This window comes from Hermetia illucens, chromosome 2, assembly GCF_905115235.1.
Source record: "Hermetia illucens chromosome 2, iHerIll2.2.curated.20191125, whole genome shotgun sequence".
In the NCBI taxonomy this organism is placed as follows: Eukaryota; Metazoa; Arthropoda; class Insecta; order Diptera; family Stratiomyidae; genus Hermetia; species Hermetia illucens.
The window spans coordinates 12,620,248-12,645,714 of NC_051850.1; the positions used below are offsets into that span (position 1 = coordinate 12,620,248).

Genomic DNA, 25,467 nt, shown 5'->3' on the forward strand with positions numbered 1-25,467 from the left:
TCGGGCGTTGCCAGAGACTGAGCGGGTTTGGAGATTTGGATTCGGTTTTATCTTGACACGGACAGATGACAAGTGGAGACTTTGGAGATGTTATTTGTTTGGAAGTTGGTGGATTTTGTGAATTGTGCTCTGTGAGATTTTGAGGATGGTAAGAATAAGGAGATATTCTTCATGTTAGCACATAAATTATAAGGAAGAGTTTATTTACTAACAATTGAGAAAATTGTGTGTCACCATTTGATCGGCTTACAACACTCCTTGGGGTCGATTTCAAATGCGAATGTGTCCTGATTGCTGGTGTGCACCAGAACAGAGTTTATTCCCTATGCATCCCGTATGGATTGATGACAACAGCACGGTAAGCCTCGAGGGCTGACCGCTTTTCACCTTGAAAAAGCTTGAAGAGGCAGTTCTCACTATGAAAAATATTTAGGCGCTAGGTCCTTATGGGATCCCGGCAGCAGTACTTGCTGCCCCGTTCCGTACACTTCCTTTGCAATGTTGTTGCTGATTAATTAAGGAAAAGAAGACCCTGAATTGTCGTCGTACCGGCGCTGCTTAAGCTTGACACGGCCGAGAAAGTGACTCGAAAGGCGCATCAGGAATACACTTGCTGCAGCTACAAGTGCTGCCGGGGAATTATACCCAAGGCAGTTTGGCAGGGAGATCCAAGTTGGATGCTATTATGGAGGTCAACGGGTATAGCTCCTTGTAACGCTTGATTCCACAAATACCTTCAATTCCAGAAGATGGACAGATATAGCTATCTTTTGCGGATAGTGAGGGATTACCTGAGAGACCGCTCCTTACTCTATGAGATGCTCGAGGGCCAGAGAAGGATGCGCATCACGTCCGGAGTAGTGCAGGGAATCAGCTTAGAGCTGAGCGTCGGGAATACTTGTTGCAATATCTGCTAGGACTCGATATACCAGAAGTGTCATGCCTGGTTGGTTATGCAATCATATTGTGACACTTATTGACGCTTGATTCAGAGCTGAGCTGCGGCTAGAGTTTCGGCCTTAGTCGGCAAATGACAACATTTGAAGGGGCACCACCTAGCAGGTGACGTCTTCCAATGAATGCAACGCAGTCTGTCCTGTCCTATGGCCTGGAGATATGGGCTGATGCTCTTGACAAGGAAGTGTATCATAAGCCGGGAGCTTTATTGGGGCGTCCTTATATCGCACTATCTCAGAACCGGCAGTATTTTTTTTGAGGGGGAGTAGAATAAGGGAATGCGTTTACGCACAGAGTATTGGACTCTCGCAACAGAACATCGTCGGACTACCAACCAAACACCTCGTTGTCATCAGAGAATTAGCCTCAAGTCAGGGAATTCCTTTCATCAGCTGGAGGAGAAGAGAAGGAGTTGTTAGTTCAGGGAACCCCTTGCCATCCGGTCTCTCTGTCGGTCGAGCTCAATTTTCTTCGCAACAAGAAGTTTCCGAACATAATTTTCAACACGACTCCGTCTGCCGGCGCTCCTCAGAATCTCTCTGACAATGTTGTATGTAGATATCTCCCCCTGTGTCGGCATAAAGCTTCAGACGAAAGCCGTACTACCTTTTACCAGAGAAAAAGGTGTGTTTGACGTCGTCCACCATTTCATTGTAGAACACACAATTAAGAGATCGCGCTTTCCCAATCTTTTTCAGCTAAGATTGAAAACTTCCATGGCCACTTAAAAGTTGGGTAATCAATCTCAACGTGCATGGTTTAGCCACGGATGTAAATTGTCGACAAGCCGCGCAGTCCATCTGCCTCTTGGCTCATTTTGTCATGAAAGTTGCCATTTGGTAAGGATAGGTGACGTTCTTCACGGGTAACCAACTCTCTTAAATTTTCGGCCTTGCAGCGGCAGATAGCTCTACGCTTCTTAGTTAGGAGGACAACGGAGATCACTACCACGACCGGTTCTGAGGCAGCGCGATAAACAAAGGCCACTCAGAAAGCTCCCCGGCTTTGCACTTGAGCAAGGCGCTTACGATGCACCTTCTAGTCGAGGACATCAGCCCATAGCTCGGCGCAATAGAGCAGAACCAACTGCGTTGCTAGCATAAGGAGACGTCTCCTACTAGATATAGGTCCCCCAACATTGGCCATTAGCCGACTCAAGGCCGAGACTCCAGCTGCAGCCCTGTTCGCTGCTGTTTTGATTTGCTCGAAGAAGCTCATCTTCGAGTCGAGCATTAAACGAAGGTAACCGTTGGTTTTGACTCTATAGTTAACTCGCTGACCGATATGGGACGCAGGGTCGGGATTCTCTTTCTCGTCAATATACTTCGGTCTTTTCCAGCGCAAAGTCGAAACCATGGACAGTCATCCATCCGCTTACCCGTCGCATCAATATGCCAAGTCTGCTTTGCGCCTGTTCAACAGTGCGTCCGGCAACAAGAGCCGCATTGTCGTCTGCATAAACGACCAGGTGCGACTCTTCTGGCATGTTGAGTCTTAGCAGACTATCATAGGGAGCGTTCCAGAGGTCCGATCCTAGGATGGATCCCTGTGTACTCTCGGCGTGATCTCCATTCTTCCCTGGCCCTCTAGCGACTCCTAGGGCAGGGAGCGGTCTTTCAGATAATCCCTCAATATCCGCAAGAGATAGCTTGCCACGTGGAATCTTCTTTTTCTTCAGCCTTTGTCCCGTTCACAAGCGGGGTCGGTTCGTCGTGATCGGTTTCGTCATTTGCCTCTATCAAATGCCTCATCTGGGTGCAATCTCGAGGCTTTTAAATCCCCATTCAGCGTACCAAGCCACCGTTGTTTCGGCCTGCATTTTGGTCGTTTGCCATCGACTTCGTCGTTCCGACCAATCTTGGCAAGTGAATTCTCGTTAGCACGAATTTCGTGACCATACCATCGAAGACACCTCTCGCAATTTTTCCACGATCGGTGCTTGGCACGTGAAATTAATTCATCAAATTTGCTTAGCATATCTCTCCATCTTGCGGAGTTGAAGGCATTTCTGACATCGAGCGTTATGAGGGCGAACTTGGCGGCTGTGGGCCTCGGTTCGATGAATCGCATCCATGACCATGGATCATCGGCCGTATCAAGCATACACAGCAATCGGTATACACACGGCAGCTCCGGGTCTCCTTGTCCCTAGCTAATCAGAGCTAGTCTCGCTACCTTCCATCGACAAAGAAGGAAAATGCGCAGAACATCATTTTCTTAACTTACGCCGGGGTACCATCAGGACCTGGCGCCTTCTTGTTTTTCGTGGTGAGAACCGCTTCTTAGAATTCTCTTATTGTGAAAAGGGTACAATTTTCGACGCTTTCTACGCTATTGACATCAACCCGCATGGGATGTTTGTGGAATAAGGCCCGTACAAGGCGGTCCATCGGCACTTAGTATACAGGGCTTCCACAGACGCCCGATTTTCGGGGTGACAAGTTTATAGCCAAGTTCCCACGGGTTCTCATTCACCTCGTTGACCACGTTCTGCCAGCCGCGAGCTTTGCTCTCCTTTTTGCTGCTCTATATTCTGCCTCCATGTCGCATCCCCCCTTGCTGGCATTCGCCACGTTCTGCCAGACGGTGGAGCTTATAACACTCCCTTCGTAGATCGGCAATTTGTGCCGTCTACCAGTACATAGAAGGTTTGCCCCAACTGGGACCCGTCCGCGCCATGGAAACTTCACACGCTGTCGTTATCGGGTTCATCACTGAAGTTACGACAGCTGCTTCAACGAACTTCCCCATGTTAACCATCGCGACATTTGACACGCAGGGGGAGCGCCAGGTTGGTGCACGCCGAGAAGTAATCACTTTGAACGCGATGTACTACTGATCACTTCTAGAGCTCGCTCCCCGTCTACCGATGGTGCCAGAGATTTCAACGCAAAAGTGATGCCAGGAATGCTTCCTCCGCAGCCTGGGCGCTGAAACGTCGGTGTGGATCCGGTGTTTAAAACTATGAGCTCAGCACTTGCCATTATTTCCAGGATCTGTTTCCCTGTGGAGTCTGGCTGAGGCATGCCCCATTCAAGGGTTCTAGCATTAAAATCACCGCTTACCAGGATTCGCCCCTCCGTGCCCGAAACGGCGTCCTCCAGAGCATCAAGCCGGTGCCGAAAGTCTGGCATCGTTTCATTTGGCGTCAGGTAAAGGCTAAAAACGTTATCCCTAAACACTCCATCGCAACAAAGTCATTCTCTCGGCTTTAAGCAAGCACACGAAGTCAAACGCTGCCAAGAACCCAGGTGGCAGCGGTATCCGATAAGTGGAAATGCCATGAAGCCGGCTCGCTGTTCCGGTATTGCTCACTGATTAGCACTAGATCAGTTTTTACCTCTGCAGCGAACTGCGCTAGTAGCTAGTAAGCCGTTGTACTCCGGTGCGTTTTAAATTTGTAGAATGCGGATCATGCTAGTCGCGCTCTAGTCCTTCCTAGTTCCACCCTAAAGATCGGTTTCTAGAGAGCACAACTAGAAACGAGAGGTTTCTGCCCCAGTAATCCCTTGACGACTTCGGGCCTAGTTCGATGAGGACTGCGCCATCTTTCGTTTTCCGTATGGAACACACTTCTGTTTCTTTGCCTTCGGGCTTCATCTTATAGCAGATTTCACTAAGGACTTCCGCAAATGTCTTGCTTTCCATCGACTTAATGAGGAGAGCCAAAGGTCCAGTCCTTCTTTGTTTCCTCATCTTCTCTGTTATTGGCTTTTGGTTTGTAGCCTTCTTGTCCCAGACAAGGCAGACAGACAGGTCTCTGGGGGCATGGCCAGTTGTTTCTTTTTATCCTACTTTTTTTTTGGGCCCTGGAAACTACTTGGAAAAAGTCTCCTTTAGGCACGTCTTCCTCTTTTCGCTTTTTCCACAGTCGACTTGTAGTGGGTTGTCTACGATCCGTTTGGCGATGGCAATGTTCTCAGCGGGAAGTGCGGCTGTTTCTGCTTTCCACGCGTCTTCCGCTCCGAATTCGTCTGCTCAGGACTAGTGATTCTAATTGGGCTTTTTTCCGGAACATGGACACTATATTTGCTTGTCGCTGCGCTGAGCGACGCATTTTCGTGCTGCGCCCAAACGCAGTCAGCTCTTCCTCTTTCCCTGATGTTTCGTCGTTTTTCTCTCCATGGAACTTTCACCAGCGCATCTTGTGCAAGGAAACGGGCCGGAATAGTTAAGAACAGGTGTATCCTCGGGGACAAAGTCGCTACCCCAGTTCCCTGAGGCCTGACCTTCGCTTATCTGATCACGGAACTCCCGGACGGATCAGCACTTGCTGGGGGCAACGCGGTATACTAACACCGTTTCAATGCACACTACCCGACCAGGGTCTCCAAGGGGCTGGTTCCTGATACATGTCACAGCCACCACCTTGGCAGAGCTAGACTCACATCACCTCATTTATGTCAGCAGAATGCCGACGGCTCCGGGACTCCCAGTGTGTTCCGACGTGTACCGGTCATTCAGGTTTCGCTCTTCACTGAGAGGCTTTCTCAAGGATACTACCTAGGACGCTGGTATACTGCCAGCTGACCCCCTGGTCAGAATTACTTTCTCGGGTATCTCGGGGATATCACTCTATTTTTCGTAAGCGACCCGCTAAAGGTGTAAGAGTCAACCTCATCGTGCTTCCGATTGAACCGCGGCCGCATGTCTTTGATAGTGGCACAGTTTTTCTTTTCTTTTTCAAGTTTGCTGCCATGCGCTGTAATTACGGGCTCTCTCACAAGCGACGGCTTTCTTATTTCCCTATCCTTTTCTGAGGTATATAGGCCTCCGCTCTGCAGCGTGAAGAGTGATCGGAATAACTCCTGGTGTCACCATTACTACTTGCTCCGAGGCGTTACGATAGGCGGACGCAACTCGCAAGGCTTCTCGCCAAGTTGTTTCACCGCCTACTTCGACAAGACCATGATTTCACTAACCTGAATAGGAAGGACGGTGGCAACCCTCTCCCTGGTCAGAAGTACAGATTCTGCTTTTTTCCAGAGCTAGAGAGAATTCATGCTTAGTCATCTGCTGACTCGGTGCATGACCATTTCATTTCGTCAACCAATTTTGGCCTAATGACCTTCTAAAGCAATTTCCCCGCAATGTCCAACATGCGGGGACTCGAGGTCGTCTTTGTTTATCCAGCAGAAGAGAAAAACAACCACTGCGCCAAACGGGCTGAGTGATAAGTCTGGCTTATACCAAGATAAAAGTTTTAGCACTTCGTTGAAAAAACCTGCTAAAATGCTTTTTAACGTTCATAGATAGGACTGCTCCTTTTAAGCCCTTTACAGTGAAGAGTGGGCACTCCTCAGTATTGTTGTGTGATAAGGTCCAGGAGTTCCTCTGTCTCCACTTTTTCGACATCCATAGCGATGTTTCGCTAGACGCCCCGCATTTTTTGAGAAGCCTTTCTTTCTCTGCATCTTCCTCATCATTAGTGTTTCTGCTTAATCGGTGAGTTCTTCAATATTTTTTCGAGAGAATTGAGTGTCTAACAGCCCGGATCTTATCATCTTTTCTCGTGCCTTTCTGACCTCGTGCTCGATGGGGTCTCTCTATTTTGGTCGTCACAGTGCTACTCCCTCTCTCACTAGTAGTTGTCTTCTCCACTTGGATAGTGGACCTTCCTACTGTTTCAACGTCGAGCTTGAACGGGTGCTCGCCTCGTTCTAGCACTCTAAAGGGGCCCTCGTATGGTGATTGCAGCGGCCACCGCAGGGCATTTACCCTCATGAGGACCTGGTCACACGTCTCAAGATCCCCGGGGGTGTTGGTCACCGATGTCGCTTAACCCTGCTCTGATGTCCAGTATAGGGTCGGCGGGGAGGCGTAGGTTCCGGGGCTGGCCGCGGACTCCTTTCGCTGGGCTGTACGGAGGCCGAGAAGGACGAAAGACAAGGACCAAGTCCACGACGGATAGTCGCACACACATTGAGGCGGCCTTTAGCGTCCGGTGCCAACGCTTCAGCCTACCATTGGGCTGCGGATGGTATGCAATATCCTATGCCGTTCGAAGCCAAGAGCTTTGCTAATTTCGCGAACAGAGTAGATTCGAATTGCATCTCCTGGTCCGTGATAATAACGGCTGGAACACCAAAGCGCGGAATCCACTCTCGACAGAGGGCCTCGGTCTATTATTGTGTCGTAATGACCGACAGAGGCTTCAGCCCACCGCATAAACCTGTCGATGATTGTGAGGCAATATTTGTAACCGTGCGAGTCTCACAAACGGCCGATGATGTCGAGATGGATGGTTTGGAAGCGCTTGGTTGATCGAGGGAATACACCTACTTTCTTTCGAACGTGCTTGTTGACGTTGCACTTCTGGCACGCGATGCACTGTCTGGCCCAAGAGTTTACGTCGTTCATGGACGGTCAGAAATAGTTATCAATGACTAACCGGTTCGTCGTCCTGATGTTTGGGTGCACAAGATCGTGAATCACGTGGAATACTTCCCTGTGAAAATCGACCGGAATGAAAGGCCTGGGTCCCTTATCTGAGGTCTCGCAGAGTAAATTTTGCTAGAATAGGGTGTTCGGACGGGGTACAGAGAGAACCGACACCTCAGCGTCCGTGGAACCAGAAAGCAATGTCTGCTTAGTGGGTTGAAGATTGTAAAGTCATCGCCGAGGCACCCAGCGAGCCTAGTTTTTTTTTTTGCGGTAAACGTGCATCCGGTGGTACATTCAGTCGCTTGAACTCCGTATTTCCAATGGTACCAACAAACCATCGAGGCCGTGGCGGACAACACCTCCAGCGATCCCGATTTCGCGCAGGCTAAAACGGCATGGGTGCTCTCCGGGAGTCGTTGCAGCCAGAGAGACTTTAGCAGCTCAGAGCTGACCTTATCCCCACCCAGCTGCTTCATTTCTCGTAGCAACTGGTTTCACCGGTTCCAATAAATATTTGATATTTTACGATTGCAAATTACCATCAAATCGACAATCCGAGAAAATTGCACGCCCGACTTCTCGAACCTTGAGACACTGGCGGCCGTAATTTAATTAAAACTGTTGCTTATTGCACGATACTTTCTTTTTCCCGTATGCAACTGACCCTTTTGAAAAAAAAAACTTTTCAGACCGAAGGTACGTGGTCACCATTTTGGGAAAATTTCCTTCCTTGGACTCTATCCAGATTCGCGCCTCCGATGCCCCGCCACAGTTTCAACGAACGTCTCTAATCAAAAATTTTGTCCCGTCGCCTTCTATGTGCCTGAATGCTGATCGACTGTAAAAACAATAAACGCCGCCTCGCGGTAATGAACATGAAAATGTTGCGTTGGGTCAGTGGCGTAACATGGTATGATCGCATCCGAAGTGAGGACATCCGTGATTGATATGGGGTTGCAATGATCGTGGAAAAAAAAGAGAGACGTCTTCACTGGTATGGAAATGTAATTCACGCTAGCGGTAACTCATGACAGTAACGACTTCAACCATCCGTATGGCAGCTTTGCACGTACTGGCAGCTTTGCCACGGTTAATATCGGAACGGAGACAGCTGTAACATTAACCTGAGATGTTACTCTGGTGTAGTAAGGCAACAGATTGCCACATCTGTCAGCTCTAATGCAACCCATTCTGAATCGACTGTAAAATCATAAATCCGATAGGTCGATACACGATAGGTCACTACCAGGTTGGCTGATTGGTAGTCATCTGCGGCTGCCTACCGTGGGTCCGAAAATAAAAAAGGATCGTTACCATCCAGCAACTTTACCCTGTTTTGACTATTACCCACAAGTACATTATAACGGAGACGACCTCGTAATCATTAAGCCGGATGTCGACAATAAAGTTTTTCCTACGATTAGTGATCAGAACCCACTTCGTCTTTTGACCCGCTCCAGCATCCTCCATAGAGTCCCTTAAAGATAAATAGGGAGGGCTGTTGGGAGAAAAAATTAAAAATTATGCGGAAAAACGGGGCACGGATTGAAATTTATACGGATCTGGGGTAGAAATTATGCAGGGCCCCTTTTATCCCTTTTTTTACCGAAATTTCTACTCCGGGCCCCAGAAAACTCCTGGTTCTGGGGGAATCCCCTTCTTTCGTCAGGGATATGCTGCAGAGCTGCAGATAAGATGATGTGGAAAGTGCATGAAATCACTCCTGTTTCTTCGTCTGCTGTTAAGAGATAAATTAATTAAACTCCTATCATATGATGGACGCAGGGAAGCGGAATCTGGGAGAGGAAGGTGGGAATAAACTGGAAATTCCGGTGAAATCCGGTAATGCGCGCAAGAAGCGTAAGACCAACACATTTGCTGTGGCAACGCTTTATTATGCTCCGCACCAGGGTTTACATCCACGCGTCCCGCGCAAGCTGCAGCCTCTGTTCTGACTGCTGCCGTGGGAGTTTCCTCCAACGATGGCAAAATGGTCAGAGGGACAATTTACCATCCTCCGGGAGTGCCTGTGGAAAAAAATGTTGGAGCCTGGAATGGAGCCACGATTTAACAATGAAGGTTATCGCGATGGACTTCTCCATTGGGAGTGCACTGACGAGGCTGCCTTAAAGTGGCTCCAGCACGCAATCCCGGCTTTGAGTTCCGGCGGTCGGCCCAAGTTCACTATTGTAAACACTAAGCTGCGCAGAACATGCCGGATGTTGGTTACCGGGCCCTCAAAGGAAGGCAGAGGACATCATCCGCATGCTGGGTGAACAGAACCCGGGCACGGACTTTGGACACTGGAGGGTAAAGTTCATTAATGCCAGGAAGGACAAACCTACAAACGTGGAGGGTTTCAACTTGGTGTTCGAACTGGACCAAAAGAGTCTGAATGTGCTCAGTGGCAGGGCTGAAATTCAGTCATATCAGGAAACTGTAGAGCATCATCTCCATTTTGAGAGCGAAGAATAATGATGGTCTTCGACTCACACAATGTAGAGCAAACTGCAGCATTTTCGGTGCGCTCTCCCACAATGGAGCTACGCTCGGAGGATAGTGCATGCAAGGGCGGAACCCCCGTATAGGGGTTCGCACTGGTGAAAGGACTACAGAGTGAATCCTCCCTGCTAGTAACTTCTCCTACACCTTCCAAGGAACAGGCGGAAGAAAGGGAAGCCAGAGACGTGAACGGAATTGACTTGATGCCAGTTCGAGGGATCTTATCTATGCAAACCGGACACCGCAAACCAGTCAAGATGCTAATTGGAAAATAGACGAATGCTCTGTTTATGTCGAAAAACATAAAGATTGGTCAAATCAAACTGCAGCATGTCTAAGCCTCCTCCTATTTGTTGGCAGCGAGACTGATAAAGTTGCAGGACTTTCCCTACATCTTTCTGGTGCAAAAGCCGTGGGTTCAATTTAACAGAATCTGTGGCATTGGATCAGTAGAGAGCTTGTGTCTGATGTCAAGACGGAGACGGAGCGTCACATTCGTGGAAACACACATAGGTCGGACTCACTTACTGATAACCAACATGCTTGCCAGCGTGGAAAGTCTGTTCTTCATTCTTTGGTTTATGCGTGGCTGTGCTTGTTGTTGATCGAGATCTTTCAGTTAATCCAAATAAAACCACAATGGTGTTATTCACAAAAAGGAGAAAACTGGATAGACTTTGTCTCCCTGGGATGAAGGGTACTGCCCTTCAACTCTCCGAAGAAGTGAAATATCTGGCAGTCATTCTAGATGAAAAACTTTGGAATAAACATGTAGAGGCAAAGATCAAACGAGCTCTCACAGCTTACGGGCTGTGCAGACGGACCTTCTCCTCGACATGTGTGTCTGAGTACCACTGGTGCCATGCTGCCATCCGGTGAGGCTCTAAATGCACTACTCAATTTGCAGCCCCTGGATATATTTATTCAAAGTACTGCAATGAGAGTAGCTCATAGACTAATTCGATTAGATCTATGGGGAAACAACGGATGTGGGGGGCACAAAGCATTGGAAGAGTTACTGGGAGGACTGAATGCAGTTCTTACAATGCCTTCCGATTCTTGTGTCCCCATACATCTGTTTGGTAAAAGATATGAAGTTATCCTGAAGCATAGAGAGAACTTTTCCTTTGGGACAATATGCAAGGGTTTTTTCAAGCCGAAGTTTATGCGATCCTAAGGGCGGCAAACTGGGTGTTTGACGAGCGGATGAAGGGCAGGCGCATCGCAATCTGTAGTGATGGCCGAGCTGCATTGAAGACGTTGAGTAGTGCTTTGATCATCTCGAAAATCGTTCAGGAATGCAGAAACCGTTTGAACTTTATCTCAAGATTCGATTCGGTGGAACTACTCTGGGTACCTGGTCACTGTGGCGTAGAGGGAAATGAAATCTCGAATGCTTTAACGAAAGAGGGGTCAATCTCCCGTATGCCGGGACCGGAGCCAGCAATTGGAGTATCAGTAGCATTGGCTAAGTCTGTTTTCAAAAACTGGGAACAAGCTTCCCACAATGGCAGGTGGCAGAGCCTAAATGCTGCTCGACACAACAAAATTCTCCTGCCAGAACCGAACATGCGTACCGCAAAGTTTATCCTGTCGAAAAGCAGGAAAAGATGCAGGAGTATTGTGGGCATTCTGACAGGCCATAATTCACTAGCTGGGCATATGTTCAGAATAGGAATTACCGAAGATGATACGTGTCCCTCCTGTAATGAGGAAGCGGAATCCACGGAGCATTTCCTATGTGAAATGCCCCCCCTAGGGACGCATCAGGCATCAGATCTTTGGTGCCGATGTTCTCCAGTTGCGATGGGTAGGATCACATCCACTAAGCGAAATCCTGCGATACGTTAGCGAATCCGAAATATTCCGTTAGATGGGGACGGCGAGTACAATGGGCCAACATGGCCTGAGTGCTCAGAAGCTGTAGTTTCTCCCCCACCACACACACACCATATGATTGTTCAAACCCAGAGTATCTAATGTAAAAGTTTGCTTTATTTATTATAAAATAAGCAATCATTTTGAGGACGTATCCACATCCCAAGGTGCCTAGAGGTTTCTTGACTAACTTATAACGACCCTTTTTTTCAAAAGGGTTATTCCTCGTTCGGTCTGAATCAGTAATCGTTACCATTAAAAGGTCAGTAATTTGAGTGCATGCATAATAAAAAGTATTTTATTAATAATTGTGTTCAATTATCTGTGGCAAGAGCAAATTTTATTCAACTGGTTGAGCTTTTTACACTATTTGGATACATAATTCCTCATACAACGCTTTTTTCAACTTTATTGGTTGACAATAATCATTTCAGTTTACCAATTCGAATCAATACACAAATGAGGTATCCGATAAGGTGGGAAAATGTCCGTTACTAACCACATCCGATAGTGAAATCTTCGAGGGGGTCGAAGACCTCTTTCCACCCCATGGGTTGAAGCGTTGCTTCTTTCCAATGATGACACTGTTCCGCTTCTCATTGCTGCTGTCTGCATTCTTGTCGGTACCACTCTTCTTCTGGGCAACGCGATCCTTCAGCATTGAAGATGCCAAAGCATCTGACTGGCATCTCTCCATGACTGCATTCTGAAGCATAATGTACAGGTCCAAGTCGTTGTAAGCGAATCTGAAGATTTGTGAAAATATGTCGTCGTGGATTTTATTTTTGAAAGTGTGTCGATGGTAGTCCGGGGAGTGTGTATCAACATTGTTGCCGGATTCCAAATATCTGAGATGGTCACAAACGTCGTCTAGACTCAGGAGTAAGTTGATCATGAAGCGTTTGTAGTTATTCAATTGAAGGTCGCAAATGTAGATGTCTTCGGTGCTATAGGCGCTGGCCGCGGTCAGGCTCGAAATCAAGAAGAACGAAAGGGCGCGCCAAGCCATTGCTGTGATGAGTGTGTGCGCACGAGACAGAACTGAAAAGATAATGATAGGTTTTGAGAAGCTTTGAACTTCACAAATCGGGGGAGCACTAGGTCAAACATCCAGGACACGTCCTTAACTTGCTTAGGAGCCACAACATAAGGGCTAGAAACATAAGTGCACCATATGCGAGGCTTGACACCGTTTATAAGTCTAGAAATCTTGGTTTAAACACAACTGACATGCACTAATGAAAGATTCAGATACACAAAAGGATATCCCTTAAGTGACTTACACTATTGCGAACACTACGAGAACTTTCGATTCCTGCAGCTGCTCCTGAATGGCTGGAATGCTGTCTGTCAACTGTGGCCGAATCTAGCGAGTCTACCTCTTTATATACATTATAAAATTCAGTAACTGGAAAAATTAACGTTGTTCGTTGACAATTCTTCCAACCTGTTGGTTTTATGTTTGTTGTTAAAGGATTTAATTGCGAGTTATTTGTGATCCTGTGGAGTAGAGGGAACACTTGAACTTCAAACGCTCCTTCAGCCCAGAATATGCCAACGCTAAGTAAATGAATCGAAGCCCAAACACGAGAAGAGACACATAATTTAATTATATAAACACAAGGAGGAAGGCGACATTCCCTTATCCTGCGAACGAGAACATCACACTGCATATCCCTTTTTGAGTTGGTGTGATTGGAATCATTAATACTATTTGTTGAGCTATATCCGAAATGTGTACTTTTTATGTTGTAATGTTTGTAATTATTATGCTCCGGTGACTCCAAAAACACTACAATTTGCACGATGGGGTGGGGGTGCTGGAAATATCAAAGCAGTGACGAGAGTGAGTCCTGGCTTTTTGATACACAGAAAATAATGAGTAACTAGATATGTTGCTTATTGTTGTCGATTATCCGATTGTATCTCAACAACGTCAGATAGTTTTTGAGTAGGTGCATTTCTGCTTTAATCTGCTTGAAGGACTGGAGGCTGGGATGAGCTACTCTGTGTGATATGTAATTCAAATGGCCATCATACGTATGATTTGGGATAATATTCGGGGCTTGATGATTGTGTGGGAAGCAGATGTTCCTTGTTTATTATTCATAAACCCCAATAAATCATCAGTTTCGGAACAAGGGGGGGGGGGGGGGTACGGATTTTAATCTAGTACGCGTTGAATAATCAAAATAAATGCGAAGGCCACATACATTTTTCTCATTGAAAGTCCATTTTTAGACGACGAAACTGTGCCCGATCGAAGGATTCTCCTTGGGTGGCAATACACTTTTCCCACCTTCGTTTCTATTGCATCGTCAAATCTTCCTTCGTTCGTAAGCCTTTTCGTTTTTGGAGAGTAGAAAGAAATCTGCTGGGCCCGGCAGGAAGATTATCCAGAAAAACTGAATCCAGGGTAGAAATTATGTGGGCACATCTATTTTCCCTTTTTTTACCGACATTTGTATTACAACCCCCCTTCCCCTTTCCATCCCCGTCTTGTTAGGGCTGATTAAATGATATGTTGCTTTCATCTGTTATTTCGAGCTGTTAAATGACAATTTGAACGAACGAGGTTATTTACTCGGGGAACTCAAGGAACTCAAACTTTCAAGAGCTATTTCCAGCATGTAAAAGGTTTCGGTACCTGCTTGTTGCAAGAAGCGACTAAAAGGGATGGAAATTTTAAAATTTTCTTCGATGGCGTTACAGCCCAAATCGAGCCTTGGCCTCTCGGATGCATCGTCTCCAATTATTTCGATCCAAAGACCATGTCCTCCAGTAAGAAAATCTTAAAATTGATCTGCAATCTGCGTCCATTGGGTCTTCCCAACATTTCCTTGGCTTCCCTTTTGGTCGGCTATCATCGGTTATGCCTTTCAGCACTCCTTTCAGAAACATTCCCTCGTGCATTCGTTCGATGTGACCAGCCCATTGCAATTTCCGAATTTGAACTAGTATCGATGCTGATGGTGCTCAGAGGTAGCGGTGTTAGCCAAACAAAAACCAAGTGGTCGAGGAAAACCTCCATAGTGGTGACACTGAGAGACGCTGTATTACATTGAACCGAATCTGCACGGAGACTCATCTGAAACGGCAATAGGTGACGAAACCTTACCAGGGGTATATTGGTACCATGGAAACCAGGATAGCCCCTAAATTCACATACTTTGGGAGAATTCCTATTGTATGTGCGTTCAGCGCGGTTGTAGCGGTTGATCCCCCAGTGGGAGCTTTATAGGGGTTGTGGTTACGTTCAAGCAAACAGAGACCTTCAGGCTTCGACGTGGTGTTACGTTTCAACACGGGATCCGTACTTCTGAGCCATGCACTCGGTATAGACTAGTACCGTTATAGCTTAATACAGCAGGGCTTTGATTGTGGTCACAAAATTACCGTGGGATGAAATCCCCAAGACAGGTAGCCACGTAAAACCAGAGAGACGAGTGTCGATACTGGTGGAGTGTCAAGTAATTCATACAATTCATGATTGCATCTGATTTGCGGCTCCGGAGGACTTTTCTCTTGAAGAAATCGAACTGCTTTTCCGACATTTGCGTCAAGGTCCACGTCTCGCATCCATACAGCAGCACGGAACGAATTAATATCTTGAAGATGCGTAGTTTATTGCATCTGTGTGCTTTTCTCGCTCTCATTATGGGTAGGAGCCCATAAAATGTTTTATGAGCAGTTGTAGGGATCCTAGGTAGACGACTTGGTCCATCTGTTCGAAATTACCCTCACTCATTGCGCCTTTCGAATTTGGGTCATGTATTTCGTTTTGGACCCATTGACCTTGAGCCTCACTTCACTTGCTGCGGACTCTGCTCACTTCCTTCGCACGAAGCATCGATTGGGCAAGAATATACATGTCGTCTGCGTACACCATCAGTTGCGCAGATTTTACCAGTAACGTACGTCTGGTACCAACTGAGGCCACCTTTCTAACAACGTATTCTAGTACCAGCCTCATCTCTTAAAGGAGGTGAGCCGAGACTATCCCCTGGCTTAAGTCCTGACACTATAGCAAAGCCTTTTTATCAGTGTGGCTTTCACTAGCCGGACTAGCTTCGATGGCAGTTTTAGGTTGATCATTAATCTGTGCAGATTATTTACACTATGACAGAAGTCAACAATTGGTGCACTTGATGTCATATTCCCAGCATTTTTCAAGCACCTGCTGAACTGCGAACATCAGGTCCATTGTCGATGGTCCGGAACTGAAACCATCCTGGTATTCCCTAATAATGTTGTCTGTATACTCTCTCAGTCGTTGGTCGATTATATTCGTCAGCACCTTGAAGCACGTGGGGGGGGGGGGGGGGATCTCAATGCTGTGATCCCCTGTAGTTTTCGCAACGCAGACGATCACGCTTTTTGTGCACTGGACAAATTACACTTTTCCTCCAGTCATCAGGTTCGATTGGCCAAATTCTGCTGATTAGTTTGTAGATTCGTCTGGTGAGCTCTGTTCCCTCTCCTTTTAACAGCTCGGTTGAGATAGCATCGATTCCGGGAGCTTTATATGATTTTAATTTAAACAAAGCTGCCTCTACTTCATGCAAAGTGGAGGGTGTGGGCACCTGTTCTCCGTTTGGGTCATCCGGAATGACAAAAGGGTAGAAAGGTGACGTCGTTGATTTGAAGAAGTCTTGAAAATACTGAGCCCATCTTTCTTTTATTTGAGTCGTGTCGCTGATGATATTGCTATTCTGATCTCTACAGAGGGTTGTTCGCAGTTTAAAAGCTATCCTCATGTGTTTTACTGTGCTAAATGCTACTCGTAAGTCGTCTTTCTTCAAACTGTCGTTAAATATTAAAATCTTTAGCATATCGCCTTAGTTCGTGATACTTGTCTTCTAGGGTTCGTTTTTCGATTAGTAGTCGGTAAGCTTCGTTTCTCTTGGTAATCGCTCCCAGGTAGACCACACTGAACATGCCCAAGGATGTTTCTAGCTGTACTCTGTATACCATCCCTAATATTTCGCCGCATTTCGTCACTTTTTTCCTCACGGCCAGCATGAGGTAATGCATCGAAATGTACCTTGATTGTCGCCATATAAGCCACTTTGACCGTGGCGTCTTTGAACTTTGCCACATTGATTTTAGGAGTTCAGCTCCTGTGGCTATGGCTGTTTTTAGCTATTCGACAGGGAATGGTCCGAGTCACTGTAAGCACTTCGTAGCGTCCTCCCGTCCAGTATATTTGAAGCAGCTCTTTTTTCGAGAAGGACGTGGTCGATTTGATTGAATGTCTGTCCGTCTGGTGATGCTCACGTCATTTTATGAGTCCTAATGGGGGAAACAAGTGGAGTTTACGACTAAATTTTTGCTGCTGGCGAAGTCGATGAGTCTTTGGCCATTATCAATTGTTTCATTATTGAGGCTCTGCGCTCCTGTTATGCCTCTATGGAATAGGCCGTTACCAATTTTAGCGTTGAAGTCTCCTAATAATACTTTGATATCATTGGAAAACAACCCGTCAAAAATTCTGTCCAGTCGGGTATGGAATTCATCTTTAATGGTATCATTTTTGTCCTCCGTTAGTGCATGGCAGTTGATATACCGATACGACCGCTTGTATGATCCAGCTGTCGCTCCACAGTGGAAGAGCCACCTTGTATATTGAACGGCAGATACATAGAGCAACGCACCTGAGAATATCAACGAGCATTGGGCCACCATAAAAAACGCTCTTTTCTCAGGTGTCGGTCACGACCCGAAGGAACCCCATAAGATTTGCCTGACTGCGGAATCGTGGAATGGAAGAGCTTGCATGTGGTCGTAAATCATTCGATGCTTCTGTGAAGGACGTTAACGGTCGACTCCTTATCCACAATGACGAGCAACTGAAGAGGTGGAAAGAACACTTCATCACGGTTCTCAACCGTATCACACCCGGTGAAGTTCTTCCTCTTGTGAAAGTCATTGCTAGTCACCATTTCTTCAAGCAGAAGGGAAATAATTTCGGCCATTAATGCACTCAAACTGACTAAAGCCGCTGGGCTTGGCGCTCTACCCGCAGAGTTGTTTACCGCAGCGCCTGAGGGATATTGTGAAGATTCCAAAGAAGGCAATCAGTTTTTAGTGTGACAATTGAAAGGATATCTGCGTGTCGTGTCAAAGCAGTAGTATTAGTAGGAGTATGCCTCAAAGCTGCAGCCAGCCCACCGAAACCAACAAATGATAATTTGGTATAGAGAGTAGATTCCGTTAAAGAGTGTGGCTAGACCAGCTTAGCAAAGCAGATAGAGCTCTCCATGCCACACACTGCATCGCTAAAGCAGGCGACGCATCAATGTCTTGGAGATGCTCATTCCCCACTAGAAGATCCAGTTACTGGTGGTATAGTGAACTAGTCAGGCTTCCATCGACTTGCCACCGAGCCAGACGACTGGCTCAGCGGACGGGAAGTAGGATCAATCAGGGTCAACAGGAGCATGCCAATAAAGAAGATCGACACAACCTCAAGCTCGCCATCCAGCGTAGGAATGTTTTAAACACCTAAACCCGAGGGGTAGCGCCTATAAAGTCGTGACGGGATGATTCACAGACTGTTGACCTCAGCAAATCACGTTTCCTATCCTTACGTTAAAAATCATCCAGCGGTTAGTTTCCGAAAGAGCGAGGTACTGATATCCAGCGACGTTTGCATGTAACACTGATTCCGGCAGTCATTAGAAATGCCTAAGACTGGTAAACCTCCATGGGAACCAACTTCCTATAGACCCATATGTTTTTCAGATACTTCAGAAAAAAAGTTGGAGCGGGTAATTAAGATTAGATTATTTCCGGTTTTAGAGAACCAAGAAAGCCTTTCAGATCGGAAGATGGGATGCCATCAAGATGGTTACTAGCTTAGCCGAAAATGCAATTAACGGAAGAGGTTGTGCAAACAAATACTGCGTGATGGTGACCTAGAACGTGAGGAATGTATTCAATTCGGTCAATTGGAACCTTATACGAAAGTCTCTGGTGATACATGGTTCTCCCACCTATCTTGTTGCTATGATCAATACCTACTTACGAAAACGGACGCTTTAGTATGACACCGATGATGGACCCAAGGAGTATCCGCGAATTCCCTATAGGACTTTACACTGGATCCACTTCTGTAGAACATTATGTACAAGGATGTACTTAACGTTTCGGTTCCGGAGGAAGGCACGGTGGTGGCATAGCACTGACTGCGGTCGCAAAGCTTGTCGAAAACGCTGAATTTTATTCAAGCGAAGCAATCAGTAATGTTAAGGTTTGATTAGCGAGTACTGGACTGGCCCTAGCGGATGAGAAGACCAAGCGCCGCAAGAGAAATTACACCCGCATTAGAATTGGGAATCATATCATCACTTCCGAGGCAGCCATCAAATATTTGGGATGGATAATAGGTGCAACGCTCAATTTCAAGCAGGGCATAGAGTATAGTTGCGAAAAAGCATCCAGCTCTAGCAAGTATGATGCCCAATGTAGAAGGCCTGCGGCATACTTGCAGGTTGCTCATAGCTAGGGTGGTGAGTTCCATCTTGCTGTATGCTGAGCGCAGTCGACAGAAGAATCGCGCCAAGGGTGTGATTTCCCTTTGAGGCCGTCTCAGATGAAAATTATGCCGATTGATATTTTGGCAGACGAGACGAGGACGATATATAATGCCAGGCCCATCTCTCCTTTGCCACAGCTAACATAAAAAAGCCGAAAGGGAGAGTTCCATAAGCAGATGGCAATAGCGATGGAACCAGTCAGAAAAGGGCCGTCGGACTTACAGGTTGATCCCTTCTATCAGGGACTGGCTGGAGAGAAAGCGTGGGAAGACCAATTGTGATCTCACCCAGTCTCTCATTGGCCATAGACCATTAATACCTGTAAAGGTTTAAATTGGACACCTCGCCTGGGTGCCCAAATTCGATGGGGTCCTGGATGACCCAGCGCACATATTCTGATTTTAGTAGTTAAAAATCCTATACTCCGGTGTGTCCAGGCCAGAGTCTTTTGAAGATTCCCGGTGTATCCCGAATGCCGCTTATTTTCCTCCTTTATTGATTTCTGTGTTTGCTGTTGTTGTTATTGGACGTGCTTCCTGCTTAGCGTATACCTCCTTGTGTTGACGGGGAGAGGATTGATAGGGCTATGCTGCCTAGCCGTCATTTCTGAATAAGCAATACGCTGCGTCGATGGTCTCACGCGACTCGTTGACGTAGTTTGAGTAGATAGTCCCGAGGTGGAGTAAGGTAGATTTTCGAGGACTGCTTGGAAAATATTCTCCGATGACGGCTGCAGATCGGCTTCCGCTTTCACGATCGCTGGATTGAGTCTCTCAGTAGAGCCGTTAATTCGGCATCCGTTCACGTCCTTCGTAAAGTATGTCTGATAGACGCTGAAGGACTTTATGGTCCAGAGTATAACGACGCAGTATGGCATCCACGGTCAGATAGACGTGAGTGCATCTGCTAAGATTTATTCACGGAGGTTCTCCGTCGATTTCGGTGGGTCGTCGGTACTGGGCGGACTCCGCGCATAACGTTCCGCAAATTGGGAAGGAACCCGTGAGGGCCCATTGATTCATTGCTGGGAACGAGGAATTCTCCTGGGAGCGACATGGTAGCTCCCTAGATCATCTCCACGCACGAAGCACCCAGGTCCTCCTTGTAGCTAGTACGAAGTCCCAATAGGACGGTCGGCAGTATGGCTGGCCAGGCAGGGTTTTTCCCATGGCATATAACTGCGGCCTTAAGTGTGCGAAGCAAACGTTCGAAAATTCCTTTTGACGCGGGATGATAAGGCGACGCCCTGGCCCTAGAGCATTCGATGAAGTTGGTTAGTGACTTGAACAAAGCCGGCTAGAATTGAGTACCCTGGTCTGTTGTTATCCTACGAGGCTTTCCGTAGCGTGCAACCCACTTGTTGTAGAAGGCCACGGAGTCTGCAGTCTGGTCAGAAATGAAATAGCCTCAGACCACCTGGGGAGCCGGTCGATTACAGTCAAGCGATACCTGAAACAGTCAACGGACCTACGAGGTCTAAATGGACGTGTTGAAAAGGCTCATTGAGTACCGGAAACGTCTGGAGCGGGTTTGTTTGGTGGCGAGAAATCTTCGACTAACATGACATACAAGCGCAGGCCCAAATACGGACGTCCCTTTTCATTCTAGTCCACACGAACTTCTTTGAGATGTTTCTGCACGTGGAACGGCCGTCCGATGGGCCGGTAGATAGAAAACGTCGAATATTTTCCTACGTAACGATGCGGGGCGAATGGGCGCAAACATCCAAGAGACACATCGCAGACCATCTCCTTGTCTGAACCGCAGCGTTTGCGTATCTGCTTCAGGGATGTGGTGTTGTCACGAAGCAGATTCCGTAGCTCCGTGGTCAGAGATTGCTCATAGGACAGTTTATCTTCGCTGATGAAGGTAGTCATTTCGATGGTTTCGATACGGGAGAGTGCGTCTGTTACTTCGTTGCTTGAGATAGGAATGAAACGAAAGTCCGTTGTAAACTGAGATATGTAGCTGCGGTTCTCGCGGCGAAACTTTGTGGGCTGACTGATCAAATGCGTGTGCCGGCTTATGGTCTGTTAACACAAAGAACTCGTAATTCTCTAGATAATGAGGGAAGTGACGGACCCTGCTGTTAAACGCCAGCAGCTCATGGTCGTACGCGCTATATTTCGCTTCCGGGCCGAAGAGTTTCTTTTGATGAAAAGCTAACGGGAGCCACTGTTTATTTTGTTGTTGCTACAGGCCTCCGCCGATTGCTAGGCTTTTTGTGCATCCTTCGAAGGCATCTTCGGCATCTGGCTTCCACGCGATGACGGTCTTGTCTCTCTTCTTGATCCTAGGGCAGTATTTGTTGAGGAGGCTTGCAGCGTAGCGGCGTTGCAGATGAAAAGTCGATACTAGTTAATGGTCCCGAGGAATCGTTGGAGGTCCCTGACGATGGCCGGTTTCTTGAATTTGCGGATTGCATCTACCCGAGACGTAGGTGGCGAGGAACCAGCTCGTTCGCATCGAAAACGCATTTGGAAACGTTGATGACGATGCCAAACTTCGTGAGACGTTCGAAAATCAAGCCCAAGTGCTCCATGTGCTCTTGGTTCGACTCTAATGCAACCAATATGTCGTTCATAGAGTAAAAGCAAGAGTCCAGTCCTTGCAAGACCTCGTTCATAAAACGCGGTTTGCTCGGCGTTACGGAGATCAAAGGTCAGTACCGTAAACTCAAACAGACCGAACGGTGCAGTGACCACCGTTTTGGGGACATCCCTTTCGGCGACGGGTATTTGATGAAAGGCCTTCAACAAGTCGATTTTGGAAAACACACCTTTGCCAGCAAGGTTCATGGTGACATCCTTGATGTGTCGCATCGGGTATTTGTTCGGGGTGGTCACAGCGTTGAGTCGGTGGTAGTCTCTGCACGGCGCCAGGAACCATCTTTCTTTGGCACGAGGTGTAGAGGGCTAACCTAACCTTTGCCTATCATGAATTGGAACTTCTCTTTTGCAACTTTCAACTTTTCAGGGTTAAACCTGCGAGGGCGATCTGGTACCGGTGTGCCGACGGTCGTGACGCAGTGTCGTATACCGTGTGTAGGGGCAGTTGTGCTTAATGCAGGGTTTGCAAGCACTGGAAAATTCTTCAATAACGTCGATGACGGGGAGTTCCTGCTGACAATCGATACAGTCTGGTGGACATCTTGACTGACCGAATGCGGAGGCGTGTGTGGCAGGGTCCAAGAGTTTCCGGTTTTTTATGTCGACGAGTAGTCCAAAATACTTGAGAAAATCGTTTTCCGACTGCCGCTTCAGAAATGAACACAGTGAGAGGCACCGTCTCGCCGCGATGCCAAACCATCTGTGAAAATAGCACACTTGGTTGCTAACCTCAATTTCACGCTGTGCTACAATTTGATGAGCTGTCCGGGGGGATCGCGCGCTGATGCCGCTTAGTTCCAACCGCAGGTCTTCAACCTGCTTCGCCAAGGAGTGGATCTCGGGAATGAGCTGCGTGCTAATGTCATTCTGAATGCTTGATATGGTGTTCGGCACGGAGACGCTGGCGACGCGATCTGCGGTGATAGCTAACCTCTGGCACGGATCTCCTGGCGGTGGACTGCAGACGCTGCAGGAATTGCGACGGATGCTGGTCGTCTACCTCCAGATCACGCGTGTCCTTTTGTCTTCGGTGACGTCAAACACGATGAGAAGCCTTTGCTCAAACGCCTAGTATCTATCAGTGTCGGGCAAGGTCTCTAAAATGTCCGCCACTTTGGCCAGAATTGACATCATCTAACTCGACTACAACTCTGTCGAATCGCGCTGTGTTACTCGTAATACGGTTGTTTCTGAATGGCGCCTCGACGCATACGAACCACAGATCTGGCTTGCTTTACCAAAAGCGGGGTAGCTTGTGCGTAATTGCATTTACCTCAGCAAGAGCGTTTATGACGCTTGAGGCAATGGAGGCCTGGCCTCCGTTGGCGTCATAGAAATTGCTATTCGGGATCCTTAAATGCAAGTTGTTACGTTAGCAGTATCACCAATGTGTTCTCGAGTGCTTAGGTATGGCATACGCCAATGATGAAAGAATCCAGCACTTGAAAAAGTAACAACAACGGTTTTATTTAAGCGAAAAGGAATTTTAGAAGTTTAACGAATTGTAGGTTAGGTGTTCACCGGATGGCTGCTTCAGTTCTGCCGGTCGATTGGTGCGACGTTGTCAAACATCTTGGGTCCCTGGTGGTACTCAGCACAGATTTAGCACTATTAGCGCCATGTGTGTGTTAGCCTACGAACTTTTTAGCCCACCTGGTAATACGATTCGAACTTATCAATATCTGCGTACTTTGTTTGCTGATTCTGGGTTGTCTTTTCTAAAGTTGAATATTTCGAAAATGCTTGTTAAAAAATGATTTTATCTTTCTTTACAGAAATTCCGCTTTTGTGGTGATGGCGATTGCCCTGATTGGGTCCTTGCCCAAATTCACTCTACTCTTTCGAATATCAGTTCAATGAAGCTTGGCGTATTGGCTCAAATCGTAGCGGAGAACATAGCAAATGAGGACATTCCAGTAAGCTCTTTGCATAGAACTAACTTTCAAGTAAATGCATATTCTGAAAAAAAACTCACAATTTCAGGAAGATAAAACCAAGGACCTCACAGATTCCAAAGCCGATGGCATATTCGCGAAATCGGCAATTTCCTGTGTGAGATTCCTTCTTGCAAGTGCAACCAGGAATAATGCTCCAGAGACCGCATTCTGTGAGGAGTTGCAGCAACTGGGATTGCCGAAAGAACATTCCCATGTTTTGTGTCGAGTTTTGGCAGAGAAAAGGCAACATATTCAGAAGATTCTCTCTGAGGGGAGCCTTTTTGGTATGTACTTAAATAACAGCATCTTTACTCATATTTGCAATTTTAAATTTTATTCTTTTCTATTTCTAGTGAATCTCACGAAGGATTTCAAATGTGATGTGATCAAATCTCGGGCGGATTGCGCTCAGATGACCATAAGTATTAAAAATGAGATAGTTGATGGGGCTGAGAAAAATACTTCGCACCAAATTAAAGTCCGCGATTCAGATCTTTCTGTGCTGTTAAGTGAACTTAAAGTTGTGAATGATATTATGAAGAATTACAATTACGAACAGAAATATGCTGACTTGTAAGGAATAAAGAAGAAAGAAAAGAAATCAACGATTTTCAAGATTCATTTGCTAAGGCGGAGAGTGATGGAAGATATCAAGATATTTACTATAAGGTAAGTTAGAATAATTCGTCGTATGTAAAATTTGGAAAAACTTATGCTAGAGAATTTGGTATACATTTTCAAATCGGACTTGCGCTTTTCGTCGAACCGTTTGAGTACGCAAGAGAAATCTGGCGGATACTAGTGGAATTACCACGACTTATCGTGGGCACGAGAGGGTTTCACATTAGCTCGCCCGTAGATTCTCTCCTTCTCGTATATTTCAACCTTCAACTCACTGAACAGTTTTCATTTCCGGATATCCTGTCAACCTATAATTTCAGTTCTCAAAATTAATTTCGAGAAGAATTTTGCATCAATGTTGACTATAATGGGTGCATGAAGTTTCTATCAGAAAGGAACATCGTTTTTGGCGAATTTACAGATATTGTTGTTGTCGCACGAAGTTTGTGACGGTTTTTATTTGTGTTGACGTACCCTCACTGTAAAAAAACAAATGTATTTTTCCAGTCCTTTTTCTGCATTAATATACTCAAAAAATGCATTCCATAACGTGAAATTACCCAAATGTTCGCAACAGATTGCACATTATTGAATGCATTCCGGCGAATTGATCTTGACAGAGGGGACTGATTCGTGGGCGCACCCGCATGTTGCTACAACATGAACTCTTGGAGTTCGACTGAGTTCAAGGCGAGCATAGCGGCATAGGGACCGGTTCGTGGGTGGACAGGGGGATCTGGACTGGCGAATGAGGTAGAGGAAGTGATCAGCTGGATTCGGCGGAGAAGGAGGAATCGAATTTTGCCGGTGGAACATTGCTGCATGAGGAGGAGTGGATTGATGGCTTGCAGCGTGATTGAGCAATCGAGGCGGAATCGTCTTTTCTTTTTGTGATTAATGGAAGATTTCGTTCCCGTCTTTGGAGGATGAGGACCTGATATAAAGTCGCTGAAAGAGTCGACGTCAAGATCTGACAAAGAATCTTTAGACAAGAAGGATTGTTGGTGCGGGAGCCGGAAAGAGCTAGAGGTAAGTTGGGAG

General features: G+C 46.7%; 2 protein-coding genes across 2 annotated transcripts; one reads left to right on the plus strand and one right to left on the minus strand.

The window, feature by feature from the left end:
• Positions 1-8: 8 nt before the first annotated feature.
• Positions 9-24,402, plus strand: LOC119648156 (COMM domain-containing protein 4). Its single transcript, XM_038049731.1, has 4 exons — positions 9-148; positions 23,644-23,784; positions 23,852-24,089; positions 24,159-24,402. Exons 1-4 carry the CDS (start codon positions 146-148, stop codon positions 24,380-24,382), a joined length of 606 nt encoding a protein of 201 aa, XP_037905659.1. The 5' UTR covers positions 9-145; the 3' UTR covers positions 24,383-24,402.
• On the minus strand, positions 12,016-13,071 carry LOC119648157 (leucokinin). Its single transcript, XM_038049732.1, has 2 exons — positions 13,005-13,071; positions 12,016-12,762 (listed from the first exon to the last, which is right to left on the minus strand). The coding sequence occupies exon 2, from the start codon at positions 12,728-12,730 to the stop codon at positions 12,170-12,172; it is 561 nt and encodes a 186-aa protein (XP_037905660.1). The 5' UTR covers positions 12,731-12,762; positions 13,005-13,071; the 3' UTR covers positions 12,016-12,169.
• Positions 24,403-25,467: the final 1,065 nt, after the last annotated feature.

Bases quoted from the DNA above. Each gene is read 5' to 3' on its own strand.
- LOC119648156 (XM_038049731.1), top strand. The intron at 23,785-23,851 runs GTAAGCTCTTTG...TCACAATTTCAG, and splicing joins TAGCAAATGAGGACATTCCA to GAAGATAAAACCAAGGACCT. The intron at 24,090-24,158 runs GTATGTACTTAA...TTCTATTTCTAG, and splicing joins CTCTGAGGGGAGCCTTTTTG to TGAATCTCACGAAGGATTTC.
- LOC119648157 (XM_038049732.1), bottom strand. From the start codon at position 12,730: ATGGCTTGGCGCGCCCTTTCGTTCTTCTTGATTTCGAGCCTGACCGCG.